The sequence below is a fragment of the Artibeus jamaicensis genome, unplaced genomic scaffold, assembly GCF_021234435.1.
Source record: "Artibeus jamaicensis isolate MK-2021 breed Jamaican fruit bat unplaced genomic scaffold, CSHL_Jam_final contig_465, whole genome shotgun sequence".
NCBI classification, from domain to species: Eukaryota; Metazoa; Chordata; class Mammalia; order Chiroptera; family Phyllostomidae; genus Artibeus; species Artibeus jamaicensis.
In genome coordinates this window covers 19,158,542-19,178,350 of record NW_026521843.1, presented here as the reverse complement: position 1 = coordinate 19,178,350, position 19,809 = coordinate 19,158,542, and the positions used below count along the sequence as shown (strand labels likewise).

Here is a 19,809-nt window from a genome sequence, read left to right as displayed (position 1 = left end):
CACGGACAACAGCAAGTCCAGAGACTGTCTCGCTTCTGCAGCTGCAAAACCTGCGTGCCTGCATCTAACTTTTCTTCATTTTCTCGACCTGAAGAAGAAAACTTTCAAGGCCAGGCCCTTTCTCCCAAGCCCACCAGTCTGTTCTCCCTCGGGTCCACCCTGCTCAGCCTTCTCCAGCACCTTCACCGTGCCCCTCCTCCCGGCTCCATCCTCAGCTCCCCCCTCACTGCCTTCAAAAATGTTAAAGAAGTTCTTGGAACAGCTGGAACTTCACCATGATGTCACCTACTGTGCTTTTCCATTCTTTCTATCACGGCAAAATGACAAAAAAAAAACTTGTCTATGCTTATTGCCTTTATTTCCCAATATCTCTTATCGGTATAAGGAAATAAAAGCAGCAGTACTAATATTAATAACTAATAATACTGGTGTGATTCTAGAGTTACTGTGATGATTAAACAAAATAACATGCATACAATGTCATTTTAATAACATTGCCTGGCATGTAACATAGGAAGCACCCAATGCATGTCAACTATTATTATTATCATTACTATTATTATTCCTCCTACTCCTTCATGACCCACTTCCTGACTGTATCTCTCAGAATCCCTCTGAGGAAAACCACCAGTGACTGACCCATTGTTAAATCCCCAGCTCATTTGCCAGTCAGTCACCTTCACCCTTGACCTCTAAGTCTGGTCCACACCCCTCCTAGAAATCTCTCTTTTCGTGACCAGAGGTAGACCCTTATTCTCATTCTACCTGTAAACACAACATGGCCTTCACCTTTCACCACCTGAAGGAAAGGGGCACCGGTGGGGACTCAGACACACTCTGGTGGTAGCAACATCCTCAGTGCTCCCCTCTCCACCCTTTCCACACCCTCCCAACTGCAATCACCACAGTCCTCGGAATGAATTCCAAGTCTTCCTCTCCAGCCAGGATCGTTCATGTTCTGCGCGGCACATGCATGGGGTCTGTTGTGACGTCACACTTAGCAAAAGTGTCAAACTTCCTGAACTCAGTGAGAAATCTCTCACCTCTTCTTCCTCCTTTTTTTTTCTTTTGCCTCTACAGCTTACCTCCTCTACTGGAATGGAAAGCTTCATGGAATTATTTCACATCTAAAAAAACAATGAATCTCCCTTGCAGCACGGAACACAGAGAAGACACTCCAGGAATCTGTCCTGATGGATTTGCACAGCGTAAGCCTGGGCTTACAACTTATTCACTGATCACAACCCCGAGAGGAGTAACCACACAGTGTCATCGAATCACTTCACGCAGGCCGCTGCTAATTTTAGCTTTCCCAAACGGACGTTTGTCAAGAGCTCACATTATTCATTGAACCATTGGATCTGAGGGCTGGGAAGAGATTCAGAAATGCTTCCATTACCACTTGTATACTGATTTCCCGGTCTCTCTCGAGGGTCAACCTCTGTCCCGTAGAACCACTTATCTAACACCGACTGGATGTGTTCATAGTAAATTGAGCTCATTACCACTCCCTGCCTCACACCTCCTCCATTTCTCCCATAATCCCTTCATCTGAGAATCCAACCGGTCACCCAGGCCAGAAATCTGAGTCATCCTTCTCTTGCACCTCCTCCCCACCCCCCACTCCATCATACCCATTTATCTAATGTTCCTGACACTCGTACTCCTAATCGGTTTCCTTGTCTCCAACCTTGCTTCACTCTCTCCAATCCTTTCTCCACCAAACTGCAGCCTTGTCAGTACATGCTCTTGCTCAGAATGTTTAGATCTCTTCTGGGCTAGAGGATCCCAAGCACTCTCCTTAGCAGAGCACAGGGCGCCCTTTGTCATCTGGCTCCTGGCTGCAAGTCTGGCCGCAGCGCCTAGCCAGCCTCCTTCCAGGTGAATGCTCATCCCCACCAATATCTTAGAGATCTTTGAAAACACCATGGTTTGGGGGTAATTTCTCCTTGACTTGGGGCACACGCCTTCCTGCACTACAAATCTCCCTCCAGCTACTTTGTTCAGAAACTCCTGGCTTCTCAAAAGACGATCCAAGGGATCCTTCCTATGGAGCACCTTCTGTAGCTACTCCAAGAGCGGATTTCAGGGCCCCTCCTCTCTGCCCCCAGAGCATTTTGTGCCATGACTGTGCCGCTGAGCCTGCTGCTGAGCCTCCCCAGCACCTTATTTCCCTACTAAAAGGGACAGTGAATAGCAAAGAAGCAGTGCTAGAAGAAATCCGGTGGCTTTTCAGACCAGATCCCTGACATAAAGTCTCTTGCTTTCCTTTTTGGTAATTCTATGACGTTACAGCAGACGAAGCTTCCTTGTTAATGACTGCCAGCTCATCAACTGAATAACTGACTGTAAGGTGAACCAGTCCTGAGACCGTTGTTAATTACTGGGTATCTTGCAATCTAAAACCTACTGTAACGGTGACTATCAGAGAAAGTTTAGATGAGCAACATTTTTAATTTGAACAAATAGGAAAAACCAACCTGGAATGCCTGCTCTCAGAGACTAGCTCTTCAACAACTAGTATTTTGTAAAAATGACGGACTGTTAATGCTCAGCAGTTTCATGCTTTCAACGATGAGATGAGGTGACGGCTTTAATAAGAAGACATTTGTTTCACTTCTCTGACTAATGATCTCTGTTTTAGAAAAACTATTATTCCATTAGGTTTTTCTTCAATGTGAGCTCTCTGAGATATTTTTCCTTTGTTAGCTCTGTATGTAAAGAGACTTACAGAATTGCTATAGTTAAGATGAACTCTGTAGAAATAAAACTAAATATTAAAAAAATTATGATTATATGATATTAAAAGCCCTATCAAGATGTGAGCTTCATAAAGGGACGAGTGAGACCCATCCTATTTTTTGCTGAAGTTGGGTTTTGAATATGAAACTAAATTTTGAACGTTGCAAATACCACGGGTTTTCTTTTCCCTTAATGAAGAATGAGCCCCTCCCATGACTGAGGCACCTGTGAGAACCCTGCCTGGCTTTGTCACTGGTCGTGATGCTGCAACGGGTGACGGAGGAAGAGTGCCTCTCTGGCTCTCGCTTGGTCGGTGTCCCAAAGGAATCAGGAGTATGGCTGCAAGAGCTGTTGATTTCTCATGCAATTTTTGGCTATTAATATTTTACGAAACAAGTAAAATATGACTTGTTTTTATTAAAACCTACTAATTGTTATCAGGGGTTCTCTCCAGAAAGCAGACCTCCAAACCTATACCGTCAATTCTCAGAGATTTAAGGCCAGATACTTGCTACCAACCTCTTGCTTAAGTAAGGTGAACTATGAAGAAAAGGAAAAGCAGGAAAAGGAGGCATGCCTTTGTAAAAGGCACTGGGGTCAGGTAAACCTTAGTCACTCGCCAAAAAATCACAACTGTGACATCAACAATGCAATCCACAACAAGACCTCACTAAGTCCATTAGGTTTTCTGTATTATACGGAAAAGTATGTACGTGGGGAGAAAGCCATGTTTGTGTAATTTTTTTGTTCGGTTAAATGATTTGATTTTCCTTCTCTCAAATATACTCTTCAGTTTGTTTTGTTTAAGAAAAGAAGTGCTTCTTTCTCGTACTTTCTTAACATGTCCTATCTTTGTTAATTTTCTTATTCTGAGCAAGACATATCTACCTGTTGGAGGAAGCAGCTCATTGACGAGCCCCCGTCTGTTTCCAGGGAACTTTAAGAGAGGGGTGATGGAAGAGACCCCACTGTTAGTAATGGATCCATCACAGAACAATATCCCCACTGTCCTTGAGCAAGGTTCGGGAGAAAAAGCCTTCCTGTCATCAAAAGATTTTTAGACGAATGATATGGTCCATATCAACTTGATGAGACTTTGAAGATTATTTGGCTTGAAACCCTTCATTTTAAGAACCAGAAAACTGAGGCCTAGAGAGGGGAAGTAACTTGCCCCGAGGTTACGCAACCAGTTGCGGCAGAGCTGGCAAAGGGTCAGAGCCTTGTTAAGGAGCCTTCTTTGGAATCTGACTTTGCGGCTCCAGCCATTACATCTGTCTGCCGCCCACCATGGCAATGGCTATTACAGGTCAGTCTGAGAAGGCGAACAAACCAGCCAGATTGGGGGACCAACGAGCATGAAGAGGTGGAAGCGAGAGAGCGTGCTCCTTGACTTACTGCTACCTGACTTGCAGTTTAAATCAAGCACCCTCGTCCTGTCATTTAAACAAGGCCCTGTCATCCATCGTCACCGTGTCTTAAATGTAAATATCTGAGGCACTGTAGTCCTGAGAACGAAGTTTCTCTAGGAGGCCCCTGGCGGAAAGGCCCATCGGGCAGCAAGGCTGTGCAAGCCACAGGGGGCCCCTGGACCACATGGTTAGTACTGGTGTTCTCTGGAGCCCTTCATGAAAAGGAAATGATCCATTATTTCAGCCCAGGGCCTCCTGACCCACTGAAATTGGTTAAATATTTGGTGCCAGAGCCTTAGGAAAATAGAGCCAAAGGAAAAGGGGCTTACACTGGAAGGGATGTAGGGGTTCCTGCCTCAGGAAAAACGCAGGCCTCACACTCCGTCCTGAAAGCAGCGGAAGCAGACCAGGAGACAGTGCCTCCCAGCCAGGAAGTGGGACTGAACAGTGCGAAACTAGCTGAATCGCTTCCCGAAGGAATTTTTAAATGGCACGGCTGCTGGCCCAAAGGAGATTAAGGCCTCTCTCCCAGCAGAGGAGGGAAGCCAGGGTTAAACGGAAGATGAGCGCATGGCCTAGAGAAAAAAAATAATAAAACTTAGCCAATAGGAAATTAAAAACTGGATTTGGAGATGGTCCACACAATACAATAGGATATGGAAAGAGCCTTTAAAAACAGTTCCCTGAGGTCTGGCAACACTGACAAGGCTGAAGAATATGGGCCTTATGTCTTATGGAAAATAACTTCATTCTGGAAAGTGGAGACAATGCCCTTGTGCAGAGTTTGACAGCCAGGCGCTTGCCTAACTGAGAAGGTGGGAAAACCCGGGGGACCTCAATGGTCACAGGTATGTTGGGAAAGCTAGAAACCTAAGATAAGCAACAAAAGTAAGAAAGTTACTTCAAGGCCAGCTTCCTAGCACATAATTCTAAAAAATAAGGCTGGCCAATGAGAGGTCCTTAAAAAAAAAAAAAACCAAAAACCCAGCCTTGAAATTCACTACTTTTGAAAAGATTTTCTTAAATTATTCTGGAGCAACCCCCTAGAGGAGCCTCCCATTTAATTTCTGGAAACAGCTAGAAGCTCTAGAGAAACTAAACCGAAACTTTGTTCTGACTTAACTAATATCATGTGGATGATGACTATTCACTATTCATAAAACCCTAATAAAAACCACCCTAAAATCATAACCATCATTTTAGTCATCTGACCCCGAAATATGAGACATACTCTATTACCTCCCACACCCAATCATCACGCTCTTCTGATTTTATCCTTGATACTGTCTCCAGTCTCCCTCCTCCTCTCCATCCTTATTCAGGGCCTCACCATCTCTCACCCGAATACCTACCATGGCCTTTTATCTGGCTATGGTGCTTCCAGCCACTCACTGCTACTCCAAACCCATCCTCCATAATGAGAGAAGGATTTGCCATTTGAAATAGTCCTATCAAATAATTCTCCCTTAAGCCTCTGCAGTTTTTCTCCATAGGTAATGGTATAAAATCCTCGTGTTTCTAGCTGGTCCCTCTGCCCTGGGTTCCAAGGTCCTGGGTTTCCTCTTAATCCTTGGGCCGCTCCCACATAATCCTTCTCTTTTATTTGACCCCTAGATGCTGAAGTGTCTACGTTCTAGGTCCTCTTTTCTTCTCACCACATGATGTCTCGTAGTGCCTCGTTTGTACTAAAAGCTCCAAGTGCCATCCATAGCTGACCCCGCCCAGTTGCATCCCCAGACTACCCTCCCGTCCAAGCACCAGATGTAACTTGATCAAACTGCCTGCCTGATGTGCCTACATGAGTATTTCATAGACAACTGTACTCGAATACATCCAAATTATGCTCTTGATCTTTAAAAACAACTTTGTTTGAAAGGATAAAATGATATGAAAAAATGAACAGTAAAATGACAACAAACTCACAACCACCAACAACCAAACCTAAAAATATAAAAACAAAAACAAACTAAGCAAAGAACTAGAACAGGACAGAATCGCAGAAATGGAGATTACATGGAGGGTTATCAGGAGGGAGGGGGCTGGAGAGAAGAGGGGGAAAAGGTACTGGGAATAAGAAGCATAAACGGTAGGTACAAAATAGACAGGGGGGAGGTTAAGAACAGTATGGGAAATGGAGAAGCCACAGAACTTGTATGTATGACCCATGGACACGAACCAAGGAGGGGGGGAATGTGGGTGGAAGTAGGGGTACAGGGCGGAGGGGTATAAAAGGGCTAAAAATTGGACAACTGTAATACCATAATGAATAAAATACATTAAGAATGCTACTAATGATTATTTTTAATAGTATACACATACTTTTAGTTAGGAAAACATATCAATTCTCAACATTTACAGTTTCAATTGAAAACAAGCAAACAAAAAGTCAAAACCCCAAGACAAAATATATATATTTGTTTAATGTAGCCAAGGTGGGTTTTTTGGGGGGTCTTGTTTTTTGGTTTTTTTGCGGGGATTTTGGTGGATACAAAGCTATATTTGTTTAGTTTCAAAAACTCTGGACATGTTGCCTGAAAGTACAATCTTTTGAACATTAAATTCAGAGATTCTGTTGCATGAGGAATAAAAACAGTTTGGATTTAATCCCTCCCTCAGTGCACAATGGTAAGTTTCCAGTTATAAATATTTGCTGTCTGAACATGGACTTTTCTACTGTATACAGGTAAGTACTGCATACAATTTCACTTTCAATTATGTGATTTTGGACCCGAGCGGCTCAGATCCCAAATTTACCTTAACTTTTGGTGCATTTTATTTCCCCTTCATACCCTTTTTAGCTAAAAATCATAGGGAAACATTCTTTGAAAAATATATATATAAACGCAGGGGCAGATGACATAATAAAAAATCCTCCACAAGAAGGCACCCCCTTCCCCCCAAAAAAGGAAAGGAAAAAAAATGAAGAGAAAAGACAAATGGAAAACAAGCGTAAAGTACAGACTTGAACCAAATACCAGTACTTATGTTAAATATATGTGAACTCAATTCTCTAATTAAAAGACAAAGACTGTCAATCTGGATTAGAGAAGAATGAATAGTATCCTGTTCACACTCACAGAAAAGATTGCAATATAAGAACATGGAAAGGCAGGAAAGGACAAACCATGCAAAGTCGAACCGAACGACACCATTTATAGCCACACTAACAAGAGGCAAAGTAGAATGAAAAGCAAGACGCTCCAGTATTACCATTTCTATTCAACACTGTAGCGGAGGTCTGGGAGAGGGTAATGAGATAAAGGTATAATTACTAAAAGAAAATAAAACTCACACTACATTATTTACAGGCAACATAACTGTAAATGTACAAAATCCAAAAGAATCTGCAGATCAACTAGTATAAATACCAAGTAAATTTAGTAAGGACATGGATTCAAGGTTAATGTACAACAAAGGGAACTGCAGAGCCATACGGTAGTAACGAATAATTATTAAGGGTAAAAATATTTTAAATTCCATTCACGACAACATAAAAATATTGAAAACATAGAAGTAAGTCTAAATAATGTCATGTATGACTTTACGCACACACAAAACTGCAACAAAACCTCAAGGCAAATGGAAGAAAACCTAAATAACTAGAGGAATATAAATTGAAAGACTCAATATTGTAAAATATCAGATCTCCTCAAATCAAACAATTGATTAAATGTGACTCTAATCAAAATCCCAGCAGAATTTTTTGTGAACATTGATAAGCTTATAAAACTTACATGGGAATGCAAAGGACCAAGAATGGCCCTGGCAATTTCAATTAAAAACAACATTGGACAATTTAGAATTTAAAACACTATATAATAAAAATCCTTATAAAGCTGCTACAACTAAGACAAAATGCTATTCATGCAGGAATGGATGAGCTTAGGGATGGAGTGAAGGAGAAAGAGATAAGGCCATACACAGCTGATCCTTGAACCTCAAGGTTTTGAACTGTGTGGGTCCATTTATATACAGATTTTTTCCCAGGAAATACTATAAATGTATTTTCTCTTCCTTATGATATTCTTAATAATATTTTCTTTTTTGAGCTTACTTAATTGTAAAAAGGCAGCATTTAATACATAGAACACAAAATACATATTAATCAATTGTTTGTTATTGGTAACAAACTTCGAGTCGACAGAGACTATTAATAGTTACGTTTTGGGGGAGTTAAAAGTTATACACAGATTTCTGACTGCCCTGGAGGTGAGGGGTCAGCACCGGTCAGGGGTCAACTGCATGTTTGATTACATGGTTCCATGACAGAGTTATCACTGCAGATCAGCGAGAGAAAGGTGATCTTCTCAATAAACGGTGGTGACCCACTTCGACATCCATTTAGGAAAAAAATAAATCTTGCCCTCTATTTCACACCATTTGCAAAAATAAATTTCAGGGGGATTAGAGATTCCAAATATACAGTGAGTTGTGCTTATAACTAAGCACAGTGAGTCCATGTTCTTTTATGTGAGGATAAAATATAAAGCTGAGTTTTTTCATTTGGTCATTTTTTTTGAACACCCAAAAACGTCTTAAGAATTCTTCAAGTGCTTAAACTATGTCTTTAGTTCTCATTTCCATTCAGCTTTTGAAGACAAGGAAGGGGGTAAGTGTCCAGATGAAGATTTTCTCTTTAGCCTCCAAAATAAGGTCAAGGATTAAAAATCCTTATGAATAAAATCATTTTAGATTAACTGCTTTAAAAAAAACATCCAAGAAGAGTATTTTGGTTTTTACATTTGAAACTGCATTAACGAGCTCATTCAGTGAAAGAGGAAGAAAATGGGGAACGCGCTGTCTCAGTCTTCCTCGGTGAGCGGGCTCCCAAACCTCCGGGCCTGGAAAGGGCGTTTGTGTCCTTAGGCTGATTGCGGAGCCTGCCGTCTGCACTGGGCACAGTCTTCCCCGTCACAGAATGAGGACACGGGGTGGCATGCGGAAGCCGTGGCATGTGGCAGGTGTTTGCTCAGGGACAATAAAACCTCCACATAACAGGGTAAAAGCGAAAACTGAATATCCGTGACCTCTAAAGGAAACTTTCTGGATTACGTTGGAAAGCAGTATATTTTTTAAAGAAGAAACAAAATACTTTTGCTCTTCACAGAAGCAAAACCTGTAAACACATGAAGTCATCTACGCTTTTTTTTGAGAAAAAGGGAATCAAAGTGCATTTCTGAGTTTAAAAAGCCATTTGCTTCCAGTTTCTTCCCAGTAAGGACGGCCAGAATATTATATAAAAACTGGAAAAGTGAATGAGAAGGACTTGAATTTGCTGCAGAAAAGGCACATTTCTAAAAATTTAAATGAGAGGAAAGCTTTAAAAAAAGTCTCCTCTTAAAGTTAAAAAATAATCTTAATTTACTATTATACAATGGACGAACATAAAAAGTAGAATATTTGAATAAATTCTCCATTGCATATACATTGTATGCTATTCAGAAAAAGGTCTTTAGACACTTGTGGAAAATATCCTAGACTTCACTGCATATTTCCCCTCTCATCATTATCACTTGCAGTAGATAGTACATGTGAAATACATACTTGTATGCTTACACTATGCTTTTAAAATGCAGTACTATTTTATCTCATATTTATTTATAGCTACTTGGATTATGTTTGCATTAATTTAATAGTTTCATATTTTAACACCTGAGATTTGCTTAAAAATAAACGTCTTAGTCTCACTTCAGAGTCAGGCTGGGCACATTCCCTTTTCATATACACAGCCTTTCCCACTCCTGGCGGCTGCCAGGGAGCCCTGGGAGCAAGCCCCAAGCACGGGCCAAACACATCAAACCCAGATTCATCTTTTTGACACGCAGGCCCCAGAGGCAATATAAAATCAGCCAAAAAATTCCCCCCCTTTTTTTAAACTATTCTAGTTTTTCTCTTTCCATATTCAAATAAGAGGCCAAGAAAAGATCCGTTTTGAAACCACAGGAAACAGACAGTGTACCTCTAGAAATAACTCCGATGCGTAAATGCAAGCAAGCATCAGCATTAGCCATCAGTTTATTGGCAATTGATACATAAAACATTTAAAAACTTGAAATCCTTAGGGGGTGAGTGGGGACAGTGAGCCACATGAAACTTGGGGGAAATAAAGGGTAAGAGTTAAAGTATATTATGTATAAATGAGTAACTGCATTGTATTCTATATGACTTTAAATAAATTTGGGGTTTAAAATAAGATAAAATGCAGAATTCATTTATATCCAGACCTGGATTTAGAACTAGCAGATGCTTTAATTCATAAATGCTTCTGCTACCTGACAGTGTATTGTGTATTTTGTTAGCACTGATCAAATAAAAAACAAGAGATGTTAAAAAAAGGCTCTCTTTTTTTTAAGTGCCCAAGTATTAAAGAAAAAACCAGCAGTAACAATGATACCAGTATTAGAACTTAACAGCAATTCGTATTCACTGAGCACATTTTATGAGCCCAGCTCCACGCATACATGCCAACACACATCGGCATATCTAATTCTCACTACAAGTCCATGTAGGTATTCTTATTACCCTCATTATGCACACAGGGAACTGAGGCAGAAGATTTAGTAATTTACCCAAGTTCACCCAGCGCAGAAGAGCTGAAGTAAGAGTTCAAGCCCACATACTGAGACTCCACAGCCTAATTTCTTAAACATGGCTGAAGCCAATAATTATGCAGGGTGTGCCTTAGAGAAGTCAATCTTCCAAAAATAGGAAAGGCTTCCCAAAAGTGCTCAACACACTCAGTTTGGAGTCATCTTCTTACATGTTTTCTGAGAGTCCGGGATGAGTTACAAACCATCTCTTCATCCCTTCATTCATTCATTCACCAAATACTTATTCTGTCCTAATTACTCTAATGGCATACGGTTTTGAACAAAACAGGTTAAGATCCCTGTCTCATCAGCCTTGGAGACCAGCAGGGGCGTCTGACAATAAAGAATACAGAAGAAAAAGACACAGAACTAGAGGGTTCACGTAAATGTGAGAAAGTGTGGTCAGAAAAGGGCTCACTGAGAAAGTGACAGGTGAATAAAGACCTACAGCAGATGTGAGGTGATGACTGGTACAATTATTAGTATAATAAACTTCCTTATTTTCAGCTGTTCATAGCAGCTAAAGCACACCGATGAATACTAAACCCACCTGTAGGTCCGCTGCGAATATTGAGGAGAAAATGGGTACAACGCAGTTAGCACAGTGCCTGGTTCATAACAAGAACTCAGCAAAGGCTGGCTAGTATTATTATTGCTCTTGTTTTAATGAAATCATGAAATCAGATACAGGAAGTATGTGCATCTATTCATGGAGAGTCCAAGAGAACCACAGAATATTCTACCAGTTAGATGCTCAACAAGTAATGAATTCTGGAATCCATATATCAAGCATCACAATTTAGGTCTGTTTATAAAATTACTACTCGTGACAACCTTCCATGACCTATCAAGTACTTGGGTTGTCGATGACATCAAAACAGCCACCAGAATAGATGCAGGAAGCCGGCTGCCCCGGACCCAAGCTGGGTGGCGGTGGAAAGTGTGAGGGGTGGCTTGCTCATTCACAGACTTCACTCTCTGGGAGTTTTGTGTCTACTTTTTGGCTCCAAGCAAAGTGTTTACTTCTCCTTCTGTGAACAGATGATTTTCTATAGCTCTGGGGTTTTTAAAGGTCAACAGTGATAAAAGGCTTAGGAAGAACTCTTGAATTGCTGGGTTTTTTTTTTTTTTTGCTTCTGTGAAGAATTTCTTTACACAAATGTTGCTGTATGGAAGACAATCATGCAACTCATGGAAAATATGTATTCCAGGTCCAAAAGCAGCGTATTCCAGCAAAATTTCCTCAGCTCGCTCCCTAATGATTTAAACATCCATCTTCACTCCCATTGCTGCAGAAGTACATTCATGGGGGGGGGGATGAGTAAGGAACAGTAGCCTCTATGGTGGGGAGCCATTTCCCCCTCTTACCTGGAATGGTGTATGACCCTTTTTCTTTTCACACATGGGAGCAAAAGAATCCTATTGTTAACCTAAACTCCCTCTCTTTACAAAAGTCATAAACACTCAGGCTGTATTCTCCTCCTAGAGTTTTCCGTTTCCAACCTCCAAACTACTAAAAAAATGTACAAATCCGAGGGCCGAGCAGCCAGAGGTCATACAGTACTGTGTTGGGCACTTCAATGTCCTACTCGGCTGAATCGCGTTCAGGAATATGTTCTCTGTGGGGACAGAGTTCCGTCTCAGGGACACAAACAACCGGCTGCCTTACGGCACAGTCAGCAATCGTTTGAGGCTTTCAACACTGTAGAAAAGGCATGGAAACGTCTGAAAACAAAACCACGCTTGCTCCCAATTTGTTTTTATTTCTCTGATTTGGCAAAAGTTGCCTTTGCTGTGTTTTCTGGTTTCCAGTGAGCATAAAACTTGCCTGAGAGTTTGAACCCAGCTTCTTTAGTCTTTCCGATAAGAGCACTGTTCCCAGGAGACGTCGAGAAGCTAGCCACCCTAACCACTAGCATTTGGTATATTTTTTCTTTTTTAAAACTTCTTTAAAATTTTTTACAAATTTTATTTATTTATCTTTAGAAGGGAAGGGAAGGAGACAGGGAGAGAAATACCAATGTATGGTTTCCTCTTGTGTATCCCCTGCTGGGAACTGGCCTGCAACCCAGGCATGTGCCCTGACTGGGACTCGAACCGTGATCCTTTGGTTCAAAGGTCCATGCTCAATCCACTGAGCTACACCAGCCAGGGCTACTTTCCCTTTTAAATTAATGAATTAACAAGTGGTTTGTAGTAGATATCTAAAAAGGTTATGAGATTAGCGTCTCTTATCTGTTTACCAACAGCACTTGATTCTTGGAGTCCTTTGGGATTCCGAGAGGGGGTCATTAGTAGTCCCCTCCCAATCCTTAGTTCTCAGTTTTTGAGTCAATTATTAGAAAGGTTTTGAAAGTGGGAGCAGATGCTTCTGCTCCTGGAGTCTGTCTGGGACATTATTTTGAAAAGTGAGAAGTAAACAATATTCAGAGGAGGAAAATATAGGAATAGAATACAGAAATGAAATGAAAGGTTACGATTTTTCTCCCCTGATGAAAAATAGGTAATTCTAGAAATGTCTGATTTTTATAGATGAGATTGGGTGTGTTCAGGGTAGTGTGGTTCTATAGACCAGATATGTCTGCTTCTTTAAAAAAAAACAGTCTATTTTTACGAGTGGTTTTAGGTTCACAGTGCAATTTGACAAACAATTCTCACATTCCCCTGGTTCCCCAAGCCCCGCCCCCTCCCCCCAGCCTCCCCACTATCAACATGGGAAAGCACAGCTGTCCATTTGTTACAAATGATGCACCAGCACTGACACATCACTACCACCCAGGGTCCACTGCTGACCTTAGGGTTTGTGCCTTTTATTCCGACTGGACGACAGACTTCCTACTGGCAATAGGAAGAGAGCCTTGGGCAGACCCTCGCATGCCCTCTTCCTGTTTATTGATAGGCTATTATCACTCAGCCAGTGCATGACCAGTTTGAAAAAGAAAGGCTCCGTTTGTTTCTCAGACAGCAACTGCAGTATTTCTTTCACGAACCCACCGTAGTACGGTAGGATGGCCAATTCCGACCACCGCCGTTAGTATCACACCAGCTTCCCGTTCCTTGTCCCCGCCCTCAGGGCCCCTTACTCTGCTCTGCTTCTTTTTTTTTTCCCATAGGGTTTATCACTTTATAGTATATTATATAGTTGACTTATTAGTTCATTGCTTCCAAGAAAGTAGGGCTTTTTGGTTCACTGAGAGCTCCAATACCTAGAACAGTGAGTAGCACATAGTATCACACTTAATAATTATGTGTCAAATGAATGAATGAATGAAGATGCTCTCTGAAAGACAGGGCTTCAGGGAGTGATTTTGTCATTATTTGGTGGCCTAATCAGCCTAGACCACCAGGTTCTGTAAGCCACTTTTGCTCTGCCTTGTTGGGCTTTTTCGAGGTCCCTGCTCGACCACCGTGGTCGTTCCACTGTGTGAACAGGCTGGAAGGGGTGCTGGGCCTGGAGATGCCCCCAACTCCGCTCCCTGTCATACGAGCTCTCACTCGACCCGGACGCCCACCTGGGAGAGCACAGCCGCTCTGGGTGACAGCAGCTCGCAAAGAGGCACGTGAATGGAGTGACGCAAAGTCAGACACCAGGAGGCATTGCTCCATGGGGTCAGGGGACCGAAGTCATGACACTTAGGAATCTAACTGTCACAAGTCTCCCCCACTTACATACATGCTGCCAATGATGAAGAAACCAAGCCCTGAGTCACCTTAAATGGGATAACAAATACTTTCCACTTGAATTAAAATTCCACAATAGAAAATGAAATAAACTAGAAGAGCAAAAGACTTGTGACTTTTTTCCAAGCGCATGGGTGAGATAAATTGGGATGTAAACTAGTGAGCTGAGTGAAAGGAGTTAAGAAGTTTTCTTTGCTTTTCTATGGAAGATAAAAGCTCCGGCCAGAGGACACAAGGCGGCAGGAGCAAGGGAGCCATGGTTACAAGGAGAACGGAAAGGACACACGGAGGAGGAGACAGTCAATCAAAGGGTCCCGTTTCTCTGCACTTTGGTGACATCTGTGTGTGGGACTCAAGAAAAAACAATCTGTGCATTATATTATATATGGTGCTTACTTATAGCCATAAAGTATAACTATGTTATACTACTTAAATACAAATACATCACTTTCTCTATGTTCTATTTACTTATCTCCAACTCCCCTCCTGCAATGTAGGCTCTGTGTGGATGGAACCGTGTGTGTTTTGCCCTCTGAATAGTAACAGTGGGAGGGCACAAAACAGGCCCTCTATACATATTTGCTGAGTGAAAGAATAAGTGAGAAAATAGCTGCCACTGCACTCCAGCTGAACGTCAGATAACACTGTTGTTCTTTGTGGCACGTGGGAGAAGCAGGGCGCTTCTCCTTCCTCTCCTGCAAGGTGTTCCCCGAGCGCCACAAACAGCAGGGAGAGGAAGGAGCTGGCAGTGCTGTTTTCATTCCTATACAGCCTTCTGCGCTACTTGGTACTTGAGATGGTTCATGTTGACAGAGTCTGCTTCTTCATGGGTGGGATTCATTTAGTCCTGTTTAGAGTTGGGTGCGCCAGCTCTAGCCTCAACATGGCTTCAGTTGCTTTGCCAGAAGTCCAGATGCTGGTGAACCAGCACAAATGAGTGCTAGACACTTTCTCAATGTCAGCTCAAGTACAGTAAGCCTTCACTTGATGTCATCAATATGTTCCACAACTCGGAGTGAAACAACGTATAACAAAACCAATTTACTATAGGCTGATCGACATAGTGAACAGGAGTTAAGTTCCTATGGCACCTCATCAACGTTATAACAAAACAGCGTTACTCAAGGACCTGCTGTCCTGCCATCCTCCGCACCTGTGCTCCACAGGTAACTCCAGATCACAGGGACTGGCTTCATCCTACAGCCCAGCAAGAGCAGAGTCAGGGCATACTGCTACTGCCACAAGTTTCAGTCCAAGAAAAGGAAATTTAGGCCAGTTTAATATACTGGACTAAGCCCCAGATAAATGAAAGCTTTGCAGAGCTTATTCTAGAAAGAAAACAAGATGCCTAATAATGAGAAAGATTTGTAGTTATACTGCCATATTCTAAATTACCTATTCTATTACTTGTACAATGTCCAGGTTCTGGAGTAAAAAGACCTAGATCAAGTGTCAGGGAACATATACTAAGGTACAGTAATTTACAAAGCACTGGATATTTTCTAAAAATTTGTTAAGTTCAAGTCTCTGCCAAGTAAATGCCTAACAAAATTAGAACTACATTAGAGTGCATATATAACTCGAGTTGCAGAAATCAGGATTAAAAAAGATACAGAATTATAGAAAAATTACTAAGTCCAAAGGAAAAAAAAATGAATGTATTTATATTGGTATCTTCTTCTGGAACAACAGCCTCGACAAGCGAGCACTTGAAGCAACTTACTTTTGTTTCAACACAGTTGTTTCGTGGCCCAACTGCCAGCAGTTAGAACTTGAACTACTTTGCAGAGAAGGGAGACCACAGCGGCCATGGTTTAACACTAACTCAAGAAGCAAACCTGCATCTTTCTGGAATGTGGGGCGCGGGGCGGGGGGGGGCGGCAACATGCATTCTGCAATTCGGTCTCGTGATCTCGCCAGAAGAATGTACGCATTCATGCAGTGTCTCTCTTAAGAGCCCTGGTCCTGGATGTATAAACTAACCTACCCGAACCACAGAGACATGGCGTCCTTGTAAATCTCTCATGGCCACCTTTTTATGGTGTTTTTGCTCCATTTCCCAACTTCTGATCGCTTCCAAAGCCCTCAAAATGGGCTTACTCAAACCTCACCCTGCACTATCTCTTTCTAACCGGACGCCAAATCTGGCATCAGTGTTTTTCGTCTGCTCAGCAGGAGAGCAATTTCAACAATGTCTTGCTTTTTATAAGATGGGTTTATTCCTCCCAATATAATAATTAGTTTCAGATGGACCGGGCCTCCGTTCCTCGGCCTGGTTCCACTGTGGTATGTGCAAGGAGAGCAGAGACTTCCCGCCGCACTATTTCTTAGAGCGAAGAATGTGGGTTCTATCCTGCCCCCCGAATGGAATCTTCGCCATTTACTTCTTTACAACGTAGCTGGGTTTTCATGCCCTAGGTTATCAAAGAGGTGAATTGAAATTGTGATTATGGGAATCTTCTCAGTGTATTTTTAAAAAGATTCAGATGTATTATTCCTTAATTCATCCAAGTGTAACATCATCAGGAACACAAACTTTATGAATCTAAGCAGTACTGTGTCTCTGCACACGCACAGAGGTCGCAAACCGGACGCCAACCGTGTTAACTTAATCAGCCTTTAGGGGATCATGAATACTGACGGGTAAGAAAATACACTGGCTTATAGCTAAGGATATGAGGGGAATAACTCTGGAAAATCTCTGCTGACAACAGTGCAGAGAAATCAAGCAAGACATTATTTTTATAAACAGAACGATGCAGATGATCTATATGAAGCATAATCAAAACAGGCAAGTCTCAAGTTACACCTGGGAGGTGGCTGCAGTTTTCCTGTGGGTCTCCCGCACGCACCTAAATCATCGCCTCCTGTGCACACTGGCTCGTTAATTCAGGACCAGCAGTGAAAGCATCTGTGAGCACTTTCAACATCTTACCCTCAGGTTATCCTATTTATAAACCTCAGGAGCCTTGAGCTATGATTTCTGGTAGGAGTCGCCTTGCTGTACACATGCTTCAAGGTCTTCGGTCGTGACTATCTTTTAGTGTCTTAGGGCCTCTGCCTGTTTTAGAGAAAGCAACGTCCTCGCCGCTTTATCGCGCAGTAACAACGGGATCTCTCACGGGTTATCTTACCTTCACACGTGCGGCCACTTACAGAGATTGTGAAACCCTGTTCGCAGACACACTGGAAAGAACCATCCGTGTTTAGACACTCTCCATGAGGACCACAGAGCCCGGGCTGCTCACATTCGTTAATATCTGGAATTGGAAAGAGAGTTCCAAACACGTGAAAAAAATCTGTTTTTCCTGCCCTATAATACCAGATGTACAGTAATCTATTACAAAATGGTCAGACATGTATTTTGTGACACAGGCACACCACTGGTAAAAATACCAGAGCATCATAAGACTGGTGGACTGTTATCAAACTGTGGGGGCTGAATCACACAAAATAGCCAAGGTTCAGCCATGTTCAACCTACCAAACAAAAGCAATTTCATAGGTGCGACACAACACTACCCTTACTTTCGACTTGAACAGTCTTGTAGAATCAAGAACTCCTCTGTGAGGAAGCTGTGCCCCCTCTGTCCTCTCTGGGAGAGCCACTGCCACGCACACAACTTTGCTGTAGCCTGCACACCTTGTAACATCCTTGCCTATCCATCCCCAAGATGCGAACTTCTTAAGGGCAAGGCTGGGTATGTCTGATTTATAGTGTTGGTTCATAAATGGTGCCTCACAAATGTCTCCTGAGTATACACATAAAAATAGGCTCCAATCTTTATTTCATTAAAAAAGGATAAAAGAAAGATAATAGAAAAAAGAAGGTCATTTTCACCAAGAAGTTCTTATTATTTGCACAGCTTTGCGATGATAAGATGGGTGAATGAGGGTCAGCTGCTTTGTGCGGTGCCTACCACACAACTAAGGGTCAAGGAGTGGTAGTTGCTATTGTTATGACTTAGGAGCAAATCCTGCTCTAGTTAAACTTGCATTGACCACCTATGCTCTGCCTGTCCTCAATGAAGAGCGCTGATGCTCCCTGTGGCCAGAGCGATGATGCACTCGGGAACACGATAGGGCGGGAAGGGTTGTGTAAGTACACTGTTCTTTCAAGCCAGCTCTAATTATGTTGGCTAACAGCACCCAAGTAGACAACATAAGGAATCTTGGAGAACAGTTCACTTATTCATGTTGGTACTAACACATGGAACTATTTACACTGTGCTTTAATTGTTATTTTACTCATCCATGTCCATCACTACACTGATTGTTTCTTATGAGAACTGAATATTTTAAGTCTGAGTCCCCCAGCTTCTAGTACAGCACATGAATAGTGTATTATAAATGTCTGTCCCGCATACAATTTCACAGTTATGTTCATACCCTACTAATTGAACAGAGATTAGCTAGCTCTCTTGATTAAGGTGGGAGGCATAAAAACTATCACAGGTCCTTGAAACACCCAGGGAACTTGTCCTACTAAGGCCATTTTCCTATCTTCCCAAAGGGTCTTAGACCCTCCTTCATCTCTTACTAAAGAGGTCCTCAATACATCCTCTTAGAAGGAGTCCATCTTTGATTTAATGAAAAATGTCTACTGAATGCCTTGTATGAGAAGGTGGAATAGAATGGGGCCCTTGATATTATGAAGTTCGCAATATAATAGGGGAGGCAGGAACAGGCAAGAAGAACTTCAAAGCTAAGAGGCCTTCCTAGTGACCTCTAGAGCAGCTTCGCTACCAACTCAGCTCCTTCTTGAGAAAGTCACCCCCTTCCCTGCATCCAGGATCTCCCGGGCACTTCTTTTTGACCCGTTGATCTCACTGTGCAATGGGAATTCTGGCAATGACTGTCCCATCTCCATTAATCCTGAAATCTTCACCCTTCCATATGCCATATGATTCAGACTAATTGGCTTATCCATTGCTAAATCAAAATAACAAACCAAGCAGGAATTACTCACTTTCTTCAAAATCCTTCCATTCTGGTTATTGCCACTAATTTAAAAATATTCCAAGGAAGAGGAATGAATCACTTCCTACTAAACTATTTCTCAATATAATTTCGCACTAAGAAATTATTCACTTTTATAAAAATCTCAGCCTCTATGTTTGCTCTCTACTGATAATATCTTAGATTGGTCATCTTTTTTGAATTCTAACCTTTTAGCTTTAGTTCCATTCTTCTTTTCTAACCTGCTACCTACAGTTACCTCTACCTGGGCAAAAAGGTGCCAAAAAAGTTCCACTGGTCTAGAGATCAAGCTCAAGGTCTATATCCATTTTGCAAATCCCTAGAGGTTGTTCGAGACCACCTCCTTATTTTATCCAATGCCTCAATATGGCCTATTAAAAGCTGCCTGCTTTGCAACTTCTCACAGGG

At 42.0% G+C, this 19,809-nt stretch overlaps 1 protein-coding gene across 19 annotated transcripts in view; it reads right to left on the bottom strand.

Moving 5' to 3' along the window:
- Positions 1 to 19,809, bottom strand: part of LTBP1 (latent transforming growth factor beta binding protein 1) — a 352,163-nt gene that overhangs the window by 46,864 nt on the left and 285,490 nt on the right. For 18 of the 19 annotated variants that reach the window (XM_053667178.1, XM_053667175.1, XM_037146567.2 and 15 more), the window contains one exon: positions 17,557 to 17,682. The exons of the other annotated variant lie outside the window; for it this stretch is intronic. In XM_053667178.1, coding sequence (XP_053523153.1) covers positions 17,557 to 17,682 — 126 coding nt within the window. The remainder of the gene's footprint in view (positions 1 to 17,556; positions 17,683 to 19,809) is intronic. 19 annotated transcript variants of the gene reach the window in all.